This window comes from Rissa tridactyla, chromosome 17 (assembly GCF_028500815.1).
Source record: "Rissa tridactyla isolate bRisTri1 chromosome 17, bRisTri1.patW.cur.20221130, whole genome shotgun sequence".
Classification (NCBI taxonomy): Eukaryota; Metazoa; Chordata; class Aves; order Charadriiformes; family Laridae; genus Rissa; species Rissa tridactyla.
In genome coordinates this window covers 7,082,577-7,098,119 of record NC_071482.1, presented here as the reverse complement: position 1 = coordinate 7,098,119, position 15,543 = coordinate 7,082,577, and the positions used below count along the sequence as shown (strand labels likewise).

At 50.4% G+C, this 15,543-nt stretch overlaps 1 protein-coding gene across 1 annotated transcript in view; it reads right to left on the bottom strand.

Annotated features, from left to right (window-relative positions):
• The window catches only part of ETS1 (ETS proto-oncogene 1, transcription factor), a 79,652-nt gene extending 65,130 nt beyond the window's left edge, over positions 1 to 14,522 (bottom strand). The window contains exons 1-3 of the mRNA XM_054222983.1: positions 14,391 to 14,522; positions 7,048 to 7,130; positions 4,883 to 5,027 (exon numbers count right to left, since the gene is read on the bottom strand). Of these exons, the coding sequence (XP_054078958.1) occupies positions 4,883 to 5,027; positions 7,048 to 7,119 (217 nt within the window). The 5' untranslated portion in view covers positions 7,120 to 7,130; positions 14,391 to 14,522. The remainder of the gene's footprint in view (positions 1 to 4,882; positions 5,028 to 7,047; positions 7,131 to 14,390) is intronic.
• Between the last annotated feature and the right edge of the window lie 1,021 nt (positions 14,523 to 15,543).

The following is a 15,543-nucleotide window of genomic DNA, read 5'->3' as shown; positions in this document are numbered from 1 at the left end:
GTCCACCGAAGGACAAACCAGAAAGGGCTCAGCATCTTTCACAGGGCCCTTGGAAAAGGGCCAGAAGAGGCTTGGACACGGACACCACAGGCAGCCCACAGCTCTGCAGCTCACTCACAAGGCATAGAGGGATCTTTTCTCTCCCCCAACAAACTGGAGTAAGTGCTCTTTATGGAGAAAATAAATGGAGAAATTCGAAAAACCTGGAGCGCCCAAGTATAGTAGGTGCAGCATGCCTTTAACCGGAGCCAGTGAAACAGCCAAAGACTGCCAGGAAGAAAAAGGGTCAAAGAAAAACCCATTCCAACCAGGCTAGAACCAGCGCCAGACCCCAAGGCTTGCAAGAGGCTGTGCTGACTCGCCGGCCAGAGGATGACAAGAGAGCCCAGCAGAAAGGGCTCATTCATCCCCTGGCCCGGAGCCAGCGGCCAGGGAGGGCTGTGGATCTGGGAGAATGAGCAGCAGCAGGTTGGGCAGAGGCAGGATTTTGTGCACGGCTTTAGTTAAGCCTTGAAAAGAATCAGCATCCATTGCCTCAGCTCTCGCTCGCCCCCCGCCCCATGGCAGCTCACCCCTTTTTTTCTCCCCCTGTTCTGGTTTCCCTCCACCTTCCTCCACGTCCTCCCTTGCCCGCTCCTCGTTTATTAAGGAGGGAGAGGATGGACGGGCCAGTCCAGGAGAACCGCCTGAGAAGTCCTGCTCGGTCTCGCAGCCCAAGCAGATGTGCGTGCCCTGTGAAAAGACGCCCATTCATCTCTGCGGAGAGCGTGCGGGGGAGGCGGCAGCAGCGCAGGGGAGGGGGGGAAGTGTTGGAGGAGGTTGAGAAAAGGAAGGAGGCCGCAGTTAAAAATAGGATAAAAGGACATGAAAAAAAAAAAATGCAGATTTTTTTTTTTTAAAAAAAGCTTTGCTTGGAAAATGTGCTGCAGCTGGAGAAGCCATCGGGCTGAGCCTGGTCAGCTTTCACCTTCTCCCCCCACCTCCTCCTCCCCAAGCCCCCTTCCTCCGAGCGTGGGCCTGGAAGACGGCCCAGAAACTGCTCACAGAAAGAGTTTTTCTCCGGGGATGTCCACCACGGAAAGAGCAGGTCTCGCAGCGAAGGAGCAGGGCAACGCAGGGAAAAAGCAGGGGGAGTTCGCCATGGAAGCAGGCAGCCCCCGTGGGACTCCTGCCTGCAGGCCAGGCTGAGCTGAGAGCCGGGCTTGGAGGAAGATGACGGCCAGAGTTAGCAGGGTGGGGGCAAAGGGAGGGCATCCCGATTTTGTCGGCATGGCGTGGGGCAATGCGGCACGCTGCAATGCGTTGCTCCAGCTGCAAGGGCTTCGCTTTCCTGCCAAACCCAGCACAACACCGCGACGGCCCAGGCTGCAGGGACCCAGTGTCCATGAAGGACCAGGGGGTCGGATGGAGGTTTGCTGCGTTAGGGATGTGCCGCCCCCAAAGCTAATAAACCCAAAGTATTGTGGGCTGAGAAGTGGCACCAAGCTAACGTGGCCAGGCAGCACCAACCACAGACTGGGCAAGGCTGGTCTCCGCGCCATGCTCTCCCACAGCACTGGCCTGAACCACGCTGGGTGTTGGGGATGAGCCGAAGGTGATGCCTTTTACTTGTGACAGTGTCTCCGTGCAAGAAGCCTGACCGAAGTCATCAGGATTGCTTTCATTAGCCTGGGAAGCTGAGTCAGTCCTGCAGCTCTAATTTCTCCTCTAGAAAAGGCTTTCATTTCATTTCTTGCCTTGCAAAATCCCAAAGATACTCCCCCAAATGCTCCCGTAGTGTCCAAAATGCTGGGAGCACCTTCAGTCCAAGTGTGCCAATTCAGCTCAACAGCAGTCGTAGAAACTTCTTCAGCCGGAGTCATTTCGTCCCTTGCTTGCCATTAACAACAGTTTTATCTCCCCTATCACTAAGGAAAACAAACCCGTTCAGAGTGGAAGGGGTTGTCAAAGTGGCCTTGGCTCCAAAAGGCAGTGCAGCCAGGACTGTGTCCGTGCTGAAATTATAATACTGCCCTCAAATCTTTTCCTCCGCTCCCCTTTTGTGCCTAACCTTGTCTCAGACAAAAAACATTACCGGGGGTAACATTAGGATACTATTAGCTTAGGAATTAAACACAGGGCGCTAAGTGTGGCTTTCGGCATCCTTTCAGCAAGCTTGCCATTTCGGGCAGACACACGGCACCCTGAATTTTGGGCTGCCGGATGGTTCAGCTGAGGTGCAATGCCCTGTACGCTCCTATTCCCACCTGTCCAAGCAGCAGAGCTAGTTTTCATAAAACAGGCAGCAGCTCCCTTCTTGCTAGTTATTTTCTACCACCTCTGGGACGTGCCCTTTTCTTGCTGTCGACCCAGTTTAGACTGATTCTCTGCGCAGCAATAGTCCCAACATATGATTGTGGTAGCGAGCTAACAAATAAAACTGACTCTTTTTAAACAAAAAACCAAAAACCACCACCTCCTTGTCTTGATCAACCAGCTAAATCCACATCGGGCTTTCCTTTATCCATATCACTGAATAATCTAATCGGATTTCAAGCACAATGTAAATAAACTCACCCAAGCTTCAAAGGCAAAATATCTTCTCTAAACGCAAGCAGCTCTAAAACTTTTAGAGATGTTGTGGGTTTCTATTGCAAGAGGATATATTCACACTTGCATTTTCCTTGTTGACTTGTTTCTTTCACCAACATCAAGACCATGAAAACCAAAATAGCCTCTAGTACACCAGAAGAATAGATGACAAATGGTTTTAATGTGCACCCGAAACACAAAGGAGAAATGAAAGACCGTTCCTAGCGGTATATACAAATGAACGTTTCCTCTCGTTTAAAATTAGCAACTGCTCTAGACTGAAGAAACAACAGTATTAAAAAAAAAAAAAAAAATCAGAGAAAGAGTACTTTGCCCTGCAACAGGAAGAACTGAAAAGTAATTCTTAGTTGTTGCAAGAGAATCAGAGGCCTGTCCTACTCATCCCAAAGTACCGAAAGTCTGATCGAAACCTGTTGGAGACGACGACAGCATTTTTCTTTTTTTTTTTTTTTACTGGCTTCCCCGTGGTTGGAACCGGGCTGCAGTCTCTGCAACAAGAAATTTCACAGACCCGGCATGGGGTAATGAAGATCTGGGTTGCAGATATGTTGGTCCCTGGAGAGAGCACTTTCACAGAAAAGGGGAGAGGGTAGGGAAAAAAAAAACACAAAGAAAACTTTCCAGGCACAGATTTGCAAAATGTTTGAGTAAATCCAAATGCTGCAAGGGCAGATTTCATCAGAGCAGAGTTGACATCATGCTGAGAGAGGTCACCCACAGGAGTTGAGCAAATAGCTGAAATAAGAACGGCTGGGAATAGGCAGCAGAGTTTTGCTCCAGCCACAGGCGCAGCGCTCTGCGTCCATCTCCTGCTCACACACAAGTGCTCACCAAAGGAGAAAAAAAAAAAAAAAATCTAAATGCCTGAATATTTGCCAAGGAGAGATTTGACCGCAACAGTCACTGGTTCTGCTGAACTCTTTAGCTGCAAAATGTCTCTGAACATCAGGGCTTTTCCCCTCCCAAGGGGCCAATGTGCATAACAAACGAGCCAGGAACAAGTCACAGAAGACCAGCACATGCCATGCAAAAGCTTACATGGGATTTAAGTGCTTCATGATAGGCTTATGTGGGACTTAAGTGAAACATAAACTTCATATTGGCCCTTCGCAAAGGTCACATTCGTGCAACTTGAGCTCTTTCTGCAGTTCCTGTGGTTGGCCTGTGCCTCGGCGTACCTGAGCCCTCTCCTGCCTCAGCTCAACCGGGCTCTTTGCTGGTGCCTCATCACCCATCCTGCAGGCAGGAGGACTGACTGCCCGCCCAACATCTGCCCTGCCCGTTGGTTATACAAGCAGCAGCCCAAACTGCCAGCTCAGCTTGAAGATTCACGGGTTGAACAACGTGCGGGGCAAGAATTAGTCACCAGCGATTTTGTAATGACTTTCAAATTATGAATGCATTAGAGAAGATGTTCATCCAGTCCATGTCAGTGAAGTGCTTTAGCTGTGCAGCACGTTGCAACCACACAGCCCTGACAGCACAGCATGACCACACATCTCCAGATGTGGTTACCTGAAGATGATGCCACCACACTCCCAAGGAGCAAGGTGATGGGCTACAAGAGCAAGAGACCCCAAAATTACTACCCCAGTGGAATTAAAACTTAGAAGTCTCCAGCTCCTTGCAACCCTCCATGGAGGCCACATTGCCTTTCCAAAGCCACCAGCGAGGACATCAGTCCTGCAAACACCATGAGAAACGCTGAAGATGCAACTAGCAGGTTGGCAGGTCCACCTTGCCCACAGTCTCCTCCTGGAGACCCTCATGTCTGTCAAGACCCCAGGGAGCAGTAACCATGGCTGCAGTCCCTAAATGCAAGGGAAGTGCCCACAGGACACCAAAATCACCATCCGAAAGAGGAGAGGGGTTCTCCCAGCCCTGCACCCATGCCATGGCGGGGAAGAAGGAAGCTCCTACCCTTCAGCATCATTCCAACAGGAGGAGAATAGTTAAAGAAAGCAAGTTCAAGTTTTTTATCTGCTTTCTGGCCCCACCTCCACTGAGGGAGACCCTTGAGGGACAGCAAGGCAGGTATCGACCTGGTGATGCCATGGTAGGTGCCCTATGGCTGCAATAAGGGCAAAACACCCCAATAAATGAAGTCAGGACTGGGGCAGAAAGCAAATATAGGAAGAAGGAGACAAGGGACACACACTGGACAACAAACAAGAGCATGGCGGGGCTTTAAGTCTCCTCTTTTCACCTGAGCGTGCTGGCAAAGCCCCACGGCACGGCGGGGAAAGGCGCCATCCCGGTTTGCAAAGCCCCCCCCAAAATGGTGTCCTACCCGTGCTGTAGTGCTCCAGGCCGGTGGGCACTTCTTGCGTGGCAGGCTCGTCCCAGAGCGGGCAGCACGTCCTGGGCTGGCAGCAGGCGGCCTGGAAGCCACAGGTCACCCAGGGATCCTCGCAGGGGCCGGTGGCGCCTGGCTTCTGGGAGCAGGAGAGGGAAAAGCGTCAGGGGAGCTGGACCCCGAAATGGCTGCCCTGTGCAAGGTGGCAGCGCGCCTTTATCCCCCCCCAAATTCAGGCACAATCCCCCAAGACGGCAGGGTTTGCTCGGGAGAAATGATGTCCAAACTCACCTGCCTGAAGGGCGTCATGTTGAGGCCCCAAAGGCCCTTTTTTAAACAAACATGGGGGGAAAAAATCGGAGGCCCTCAGTGAGGCTGTGCTCAGCAAGATGGAGGTGGGGAGGGGGCTCTCCTCCCGTGGGGAGGAGACCCTCCATGAGAGGGGGGAGCGTTTCAGCCCGTCATCTAGAACTGTTATTTTTCATCAGCGTGAGGCAGGAGGCCCTACAGCCCCCCAAAAATGTGGGGGTCTGTGAGGAGGTGGGGGGCCATGGTCCTGGCCGGGCGGCAGCCCCTGGCCCTATGGGGGAGCCCGGCCCACGCTGGTGGGAGCTGGGGCAAGCCGTCATGTTTATGTTCATATTTCTATTTATAGCGATATTGCTTGTGATTATATTCGTCTTTATGTTTATATTTGCCTTATTCGTGTTTATATTTATGTTATTTATGTTTATGTGTCCATGGACATATGTGTGTATACATACACGTGTACATACATATGTGGTATGCACACATGAAGTACACACACACGTATATTTATATAAACTTATGTATTATTACATATATATTGCACAATATACTGCATTATATTCTTACACATCATACGTTATATATATACATGCATTGATTTAATGTGTGACATGTGCATGTATATACCCACACGTATGTAATCCTACGTTACAAGTGTCATTATATGTTACACGTTTGGTTTTATTGCATATAAAGTTGCATTTATACTTTATAAAGAAAATATGTGTATTATATATGCAAGCATACATAAGTATATGGAAATAATCCCAGGATACAATTTTAATTTTATTTTATACATACTTATTTTACACGTATATTCTTATAAATATGTGTGGGTATATGTATATACCTTATATACATATACATACATATACATACCTGTATATACCTTATATACATGTTTACTATATATATGTACGTGTATATACATATATTCCATATCATATATATGGTACAGATACATGTATATCTCTACATAAAGAGGATAACAACATATACGTATGTATGAATAAATTCAGGATGTTTTCACGTTTTATTATTATTATTATTATTTCCCTGCAGGGAAACAGTTTTGCTTCATTTCCAATCAATATTTAAAAGCTAAATGCATGCTTGCAACCCTTTAAAGGAAAAATACCGAGCTGTGCTGGAAACATTTCATGGGTCAGAGTGGTCTTTTCTCCCTAATTTGGTGAAAATTTTGCTTTCTAGCAAGATTTCTGTGCAGCCCGGTGTCTCAGCTCAGAGTTACAGCTTTCAGCCCACCTGGCCTAGCATCTTTAGCATTTCTTCGGGCAAATGTCTATTAATGTGATTTCTCTAAATAAGGGTCTGATTTCTCTAAATAAGGGTGGAAGCACGGTCAAGCCGGTCCCGTAGCTGCCGGCGGTTGGCATGGGCATGCCCAGGATCACGCTCTAATGTATATTATCCATAACCACCCATCAGCTGCACAGACAGCGGGGAGCTGGCCTGGGAGAGGGAGCACCAAAATTGCCCAAAAACTTTTCCAAAGCCTGATCTGCTTTGTGCTGATCCCGCTGCGTTCGTCCCCGGCAGGTGAAGGTCAGTCAGCACGGGGAGCGGAGGCACGGGGACAATGGTTGCCCTAACAATCCTCCTCCCAACACAAGCGCAGGAAATCCGACGCAGCGATCCCGTTTCCAGTTGAGGTTCGCAAGCTCCAGAGGTTCAGATAAGCGCCGGGTAAACACTCAGCATTTGGACGTGAAACCTTGGAACGATTTAGCGGTCGACACCGAGCCCTGTCAGTGAACGGGCTGGCAAAGTCACAGCAGCCCAAGAGAAAAATGCTCGGGACAGAAAAATAACCCAAATTTCTTTCTTACCATCACTCCAGGGCGAGCCAAAGGATAAGGGGCTGCGTTGCCGATGGTTGTGTCCATATAGTAACTCATCATCTCAGAGGTGCCTGCAGAAATGGAGATGGACATTAGATGCCCTGCTGCAGGAGGCGTGAAAATTGATAGCATCGGCTAAATCCGTGCTTTGTCACAGCCATATAAAGCTAGGACCAGTCTATCACCTTAATGGGTTTAAGCTGGAGAAGCGAAGAGGAAAAATCTTTGTATTAATAGCAGCTATTGTGATTCGATGTGGTCTATCAACAATGCAAACACACAGCTCCATTAGTGTAAACTGACGAGAGCCTGACAATGGTGAATGAATTATCACCTGGAAGCTGATGGAGCTACTCTGAGGGAAGATGAGATCATATTTCCTTTGCTGGAGAATCAGGGGGAAATTGTTGCCAATTTTTTTTTTCTTTTGAGAGAGAGAGAAAAAAAAAAAAAGCCAGTTTGTTGAGATCAACACCTTTCCTGTAAAAGTTTTGTCAAAACCAGTCTGCTTGACAAAGAACTTTGCTGTTTTCAAGAGACACCTTCTGTTTTCCCACATCGGCTTATGTTCCCCTTGCGGAAGCTCCCCCTTGGATTGCTGAGACTAATTCCTGAGTAATTAGCAGTGCGGCAAGCATTCATCTCAGCCCACGGGAGCGCGTCACGGTTTCACGTGTCGTTCCTAGCATGGGGTGTACTCCTCCGAGCAAGTCCTTCTACCAGTGCTGCTCATCAGATGCGATTTTTAATCATCGATTAGCCCATTTGTGTAGCTGAGGCGAAGGAGCTGCGACCCGGCTCCATTTTCAAATATGTGGCTGTTTCTCCCCCTCTCCTTTAAACGCACAGTGGGAAACGTGGGGCCAAGGCACTTTCTGTGTTTTGGGGAATATGACTTAGGGGTGCTGGGAGGGAAGAGTAAAGCCTGGGCTGGGAAGGGCTCACTCTGGCAGGATGTGACTAGGAGCCAAGGGGAATGGCTATTTTCATCGTGATACACGGCACAGCCAGCGAGACGGAAGAGCTGCCACTGCTTTAACCTCTCTGAGGACACCACAGCTCCGCTGAAATACCTCCCTTTGGATTTCTGCCTCCTCTGCTACTTACTGTAACTGCTGCAGATGCAAACACTTGTCCCAGTCATCTTGTTCAGCCTGGAGCCAGGAAAAAGTTATAGCAGCTTTCCAGTCCCTAAAGGGGCTCCAGGAAAGCTGGGGAGGGACTCTGGAGCAGGGAGGGGAGCCATGGGACGAGGGGGAAGGGTTTTAAACTGGAGGAGGGGAGATTTAGATGAGATCTGAGGAAGAAATCTTTCACTATGAGGATGGTGAGCCCCTGGCCCAGGTTGCCCAGAGAAGCTGTGGCTGCCCCATCCCTGGAGGGGTTCAAGGCCAGGTTGGACGGGGCTTGGAGCAACCTGGGCTGGTGGGAGGTGTCCCTGCCCAGGGCAGGGGGTGGGATGAGATGGTCTTTAAGGTCCCTTCCAACCCCAACCGTTCTATGATTCTACAATTCTACAAAAACACTGGCCCAGGTTGCCCAGAGAGGTGGTGGATGCCCCCCATCCCTGGAGACATTCCAGGTCGGGTTGGATGGGGCTCTGAGCAACCTGATCTAGTTGAAGATGTCCATGCTCATTGGAGGGGGTTGGACTCAATGGCCCTTAAAGGTCCCTTCCAACCCAAACCACTCTGATTCTGTGATGATTCTGTCTTCTGGACACAGCCAGTGCAACCCCGTTACCTTCAGCCTCTGCTTCTGCTCTGCGCCCATGAATGGCTCCCGGAGGCACCGGACCCCGCTCCCAGCCTCTCCTCCACCCCTTCCCTGCTCCAGGGGCTAGCCAGCGGCCAGCAAACATCCCGGCAGCGGGCAGAGCCTGCTCCAGCTGTGCCACACTCACCGCCTCAGCAACCAGGGGCTCCGGAGAGCATCTCCCACCGCGCTCTGTGACTAATGGCCAAATGTGAAACACCTGCATGTGTACGCGTATTAAATTATTATCAACATTTCCTGCTTCTTATTACCAACTTTTGCTTTAACACCAGTATTTTTTTTTTTAATTTTTTTTTTAACCTTTTCTTCTTATTTCGCAAAACTGAAAACTACCGACGTGGTGCCTCTTTCCCTTTCAACCCAAACCACTCTGTGATTCTGTGCGTCTGTCTTCTAGACACAGCCAGCGCAACCCAAAAACACACATATTGCAAGTTGCTGTGGCTGAGAAGCCTTAACTCATCTCAGCATCTGTGCACGCCCTACCAGCCCCGCTCTAACTAGGCGTTAAAACACGGTTGCTTCAGTCTCGTTGCAGCTGGGTCAGCCCGCAGCTGGGTGAAACAAAGAAGGTGCGTGGAGCTCATTGCTGCAACTCGGCTAACGAAGGGCGAGGTGCTCAGTCCCAGAATGTTGCACTCCTGTCCCCTGGTCTTATCCTTAAATTAAGCACAAATCGTCTCGTGTAAGCATGAACTGATCTCTTTCTTGCTCTAGAGTACAGACTGATGCTGCCAAACTCTACTAAAGCAAAGCAGGCAGTGCAAAAGGGAGGCAGAGAAATCCTATTTCAATGGATTCACCTATTTCAACGACACACACGTGTCCGAGACTAAGGAGTGACAGCGCCAAGACAGCAGTTACAACAGCAGTCCCCATGAGCGGCTCTTTTTCCGGTGCAGTAGGCAGCTGGGGGTTGGTTTGGTTTTTTATTTTCCTTTGATCAAGACGCCGAAGTGGCAGCGCTTCTCGAGAACGGCTTTCATGCCTCGCTGAATGCCGTTTGCATCTCTCTCAGGATGCCGTTGCCAGCTGAACCTTCCAGCAAAGTACCACACGTTGCTGCTCGAAGCAGCATGTGCTTGGGTCACCAGGAGAAGCACTAAACCCGTCCTGACACTCAGGACAAGGCTTCATGCAATAAAGAATATCAATAAGATTGCCAGAGTAAAGAAACACCTGCAACCCCTTCTCGAGCCCTGGACTGGAAAGGGGGAATTTTTATGTCTAGACAGCAGCTCCAACAGATTTATAGCAAGAACGGTTTGCTTTTCGGTTTCTCTTCCCCTGCAACCTGCTGTTAAAAAGTGGGGTCAGAAATACAACCTCCGCCACCATTTGCGCCCCCATCAAGACAAGCACAAGTTAAATCCGTCCCCCGACCCGGCGCGGGTTTAGCCACGGTTCAACGACAGAGAGACACAGGCTTCGGGCTGCCAAAGGGACCTGGAAGACAAGCCCCGCGAGGAAAAGGCAGGTTGAGGCCATTCCGTGCGCAAAATAATTGTGCTCTGGAAAAACAGGTACGCAAGGCCGGCAACGGGAGGCGAGGTGACAGCCGAAAGGGAGCCCTGGTGCGCTTTGTCCAGGCTAATTTTAACAGAACTTCCACCACTTCCCATAGGAAACTACTTCACAGCCCAATACATCTCTCACTGTCAGCAAGTTTCCCTGATGTTGGAGCGATATTTTTCTTCTCTCTAGCTTCCTCTAATAAGAGCCTAAATAGTTCCTCTCCTCCCCTTGGACGCCATTAGAAAGCTTTAATGACCGCTCCGGAGCTTGCGGCTGAACTAAATTCAATGATAGAGCCCTTCGTGGCAGGTAACTTGCCCGATATTAAGGAAATCACTGCAGATTTATACCAAGATAATCAAGATCCACAGCCTGCTGAGAGCTGTTAATAAATAGAGGGGAATCAGAGCCATTTGGTAAAATCCTTAATGACTTAACAGCTTGACTTCAGTCTTATTGTTTGCTCTTATTATTCCTGTCTTATTGTGAAAACATGTGTGGGAGAAACAGCATTTATTTTGGGACTTGATCAAGTACCAGCCAAAGCTATTAGACTCCCGGGTCATTTCTAAACTAAATTAAAATTTTAATTTCATTTCAACATCCATCCCTCCTCTTTTACAGGAGTTTGGTGGCTGGTTTTTTGTTGTTTTTTTTTTTAAACCAATTACCAAGCTTACTTTAAAAAGGGAAAAGCTGTTTGTCCTCATGATTAACACAGGCAGAAGTTAGGAAGGAGTTAAAAACATGTATGAAGACAAAGCAAAATTTGTCTATTGGATATATGAAGACCCTTAACAATAATCTCACACAGCGGTTTAGTATTATAATGTTTTAAGGATGGGGAAAGGGAAATGGAGTGCGACCACGGTGACTAGCGGCAGAGTCAAGACGAGCAGCTCCCACCACTGTTTCCCAGTTTAGTGCTCTGTGCTCGGGTCTCCTCTGCCTGTTGTAAAATCCGGCGGCACAGATCGCTCCCCACTTTCTGAGCTGTAGGAAACTTCGGCTCCTGCCCGGCCCGCAGCCCTCAGCCCCAGGCTGCCAACCCAGTAAAGGTGTCACTGCAGGGCGGCGCAACCGGGACAGCTGCAGAACAGTATTGGGGCGCTTTTCTCCATCCCAATAAGCCAACGAGATTCCCTTTCCATGGGGTTCGATGGGAAGCCGGGAGGATGGGGCAGCATCAGCAACCCCGTCGCGATATTTCTGGCTTCGAGAACGGGAATGAAGACTTGAAAAATGAGAAGCAGCCCCTTCGACGTGACCATCCTCCCCGGGCTACCGCGCTGGCAGCTCGCTGACCCAAAGCTGCTTAGTGATAGCCATTTTATTTTTGCACCAAGTAATAATTTATCATCTTTGAGGGGGTGGGGAAAATAGCTCGTGGAAATGACATTCTTCCGCAAGGCTTTAACCCTTGAAATCCTGGCACTTTCCAGGCCGCCTGCCAATTCGGTTCTCAGGGGAAAGAGCGTTTGTTGATCTGTTGGCATGTTAAAAACCTCATTCAATTCATCAAACCCTGGCACCAGCTTAAAATAAAAGGAGCATCCCTAAAGCCGGGTTACGAGCGGTAGAAATGAGCACGCTTCTCTTGCTGCCTATTTACAAATCCTGCTTTTTAACAGATCGGCCACCTCCTGGCCCCGTCTCATATCAGGGCATCCCACATTTGTTACGATTTTAAAATTTTGCAGCGTTCTCCAGGATAAAACTTGATTTACGGAAGGGAAGGCAGGCAGGGCAGTAAATAATGATGCTACGATAAATAGAGCAATAACAATTGCCCTTCTGCACCTGCCGTAAATACTCCAAGAGATTAAACGCCTTGGCTAAGGCCAGAGGGAGAAAGTGAGGGTGAGAGGCCGAGCATCCGAGTCCCTGAGCCACTATCTTAACTACCCGGCGGTGATTGCAGCCGGATTAGCGCTGCCGCAAGAAGATTGTTCGTGCTGCTTCTGGGAACGATGCGGCCGGCAGGGGCGGGGAGGGGGGGGGCTGCCTGTCAGCACATCACTTTCTGCTTTAACGCTGTGCCCTTTCTTGTCTCAGTAGAGAAAGATCTGACAGAGATATGATGGTGGCATCCCGTTTGGCTGGACAAACTCTAGCTGGGATGGATGACAGCGCTTACAAGATAGCGCCGGGACGGTTAAGGTTTGGACCAGTCTCATATACACACGCACCCACACGAGCCCTTGTTCCCTGTGCTTGGGAGTAAACTGCTTTCTGCTTTAGACTTCTCCTTTACCCTGCTCATTCATCTGTTACTCAGCTGCTGTTTAATAATTAAGCCAAAATAATGCCCCTGTCAGCAGCAGCACCAAAGCTATAGTGGGCTGGTGATGGCAAGGAGAGGGGTTGAGGTGGGCTAGTAAACCAGAGAGGCGGTTGGTGTTAAACCGTGCTGCTCTCTCTCGGATTCTAGCAGCTACTTGCAATTGCAGGAAGATGTGAATGGGTGGGGGGGTGTTAATTAGGTCATCTGTTATTTGACTCACGAGTTTCCCTCCGCGAAATAATAGACTTGGAGAGCAACGTCACGGGCCAGATCCTCAGCTGGGGCAAAGCGAAGGGGGAAAGAACCAGATGAGTTTCCCGCTGTTCGGTGAGGGATCCCCCGCACCAGGGAAGGATCTGGCCCCCGCGAGGAGCACGCCTTCCCTGTCTCGGAGAGCCCAGTCTGCCCCGTGGCAAAGGGGACTTGGTCAGGGATCGGTGGCCCAGCCGTAAGTCTGTGTTTTGCTGCAGACCCGCAGCAGGACGCTTGGGACCAGCCGGTGCTTTGAAAAGCCCACTAAGCACCTCTTCATTAAGCATCCAAAGCGCTTTATAAAATTCAGTTACCTTCCATTTCTCTGTGCCTCAGAGATGTCAGAGGAAAATAGCACTGGGGTGTTTTCTGGTTTGGAGGTGCATCTGGTCCCCCAAAGCTGAGGGGGGACGTCCCAGTGCACAAAACGCCCGCGGGCTGCCACACAAATCCCAGCCGCTGGCTGAGCGGTGCCGTTCCCTGCTGCCCAAGGCGGAAACGCCTGGGTAGTCCAAAAAATCTGGCTTGCCAGAAAATTGTTTACATGACAAGCAGGGGTGAGCTTAAAAAACCAGCCGAATTAGAGGCAGCGTGAGTAGCCTGTAAGCAGGAAACGGCTCCGGACCCAGCCCACAGCCCCCAAAGGTGTCAGTTGACAGCACAGGATGGGAAGTCGATGGTAACTGTAACACCAAATCAGTGGCCACATGCAAAGCAATGATTTAGAGACTAATGGGAAGGGGGAAGGCCTTGGCTGTGCCCCTCGGGGACTTGTAACTGGCTCTTTTTGGCTGGGTGAGGGGTGCAGGATCGTGCCCTTCCCAAGGAACGGCAGCAGCACCGCAGCACATCCATGTGGCTGTCACCCTCCAGGCTCCAGTTCCTCCCAAAAGCAAACGCTGGCACCTGTGGCACTTTCTGCCCTTTGGGGGATGGCATTGCTATTGAAAACGTGTGGAGGTGCGGCAGCGAACCCCTTTACCAGCATCCCTCCAAAGCTAGGAATCAGCCCCGGTCTGAGGGGTCCGCTCCTTGTCTGTCTGTCTGTCCGCAGGGCTGGAGGGAGCCGAGGGAGCATCCAACCTCGGGCACTCCGCTTCTCCCCCTGCCTCGCCACGAAAACAAACCAGCCCCCATCCGAACCAAAATGCAACTCAAAACATAAAAGGAACTGCAAATTTCATCCACTGTAATCATGCCAAGGCGCAGCCTTCTACCTAGACGAGGGAAACAATAATGTTCTCCTAAACATACATATAAACTTTATATAGTCCATATAAAAAAAAAAAAAGGATTTTTAAAGGGAAGCATCAGCTCAGACATTTATATAAGATCCTGCAGTACTGTTAGCAAGCACAGGAATCAGTTACTGGGTGAAACTGGAAATGGAGAGAGGAAAAGTAAACCACCGGCAAAGCAAATCTTCGAGATGTCCTGAAAATGAACACAGGTACCTACAACCCACCAAAGAGTTTCAAGCGACTCTCTCCCCACCGCCACTTACTACTTAGCTGAAAGACCCGGGGGAAAAGCTTATGTCCTCCACGGCTTCCCACACTTGTCTCCGGTCTCTTTCCAACTACCTGGTGCTATCCTCTGCGCTGGAGCTGGAGAGGATGGAAATACCATAGTGTTTGCAGCAGGGCCGCCTATTCAAAGGGAGGGGGAGTGGTCAGTCCCGCATCCAGGGCGGTGGGAAAGGCGAGCTCCACGCCGCTCACGCTCCGGCCGGGGAAAAAAAACCCACCTCTGGCAGATGTCACGCCGACAGGGGAAAAAAATATAACGTTGCTCGGAGGTGGTCGTGGGGGGCAGCCCCCCCACCCCCGGTGCGGGGTGCCGGGCTGCGGTGGTGACGGCCTTTGGGTCCAGGCTGCTCCTGTGTCCTGTAAAGCGATCCAAGGGCTCCTTTGGAAGTGTTACTCGGGCCCCCAGGGTCCCTGTGAAGTGGAGCTTATTCTGGCACGGCGGCTAAAATACCGGCACGGAGAGCACAGGCAGGGCGAGGTTTTTTCCAGCCCTGATCCCCCAACCTCAGCTCAGCTGCTGGCTCTGCCTGGAGGTGCCTAATGGCAGAAACTGCTGTTTCCTCCTAAAAGCTCCCCTGGGCACCTCTGCCTTTCCTGCTCCCGGGAATATCCCAGGGCATCGCTGGGCTTTCTGCTGCTTGCCTTACCCTCAACCCTGGGAAGGATCCAGCCTGGTAGCATACCCTAAAACCCCTTATCATGTACCTCTGGTACCAGGCATGCCAAAAAAATCCCCCCCACAGTAGCTGTTTCTGGCTTTTAAAAGCATAAAGGCTGAAGCAATATCCCCTTAGATATGGCACCAGGGAGGGGAGACGCTCGGGCAGCACCGGTTCAGCCCCCTCCTTTGATAAAGGTGGATGGTCCCAACCTGCATCACCCCCAAAGACTGCTTTTAACGCAGGCGCTAAAGGATGCCACAGCCTCTCCGGAGAGGAGAAGGATGCCAGGACCAGAAGGGCAGGGGAGCATTTTCCTTGCTGGGCAGGAAAAGAGAGGGTGCAGAAATACTGGTTCTCACTCCAAAAACCTCAGTGTAAATCACCTGCTCTGCTCCGGGAGAGCAGGACCTGGGGCCGCCCTCTGCCTCCCCCTGCCCTGCTCAGGGACCTCCAAAGCCCCAGATCC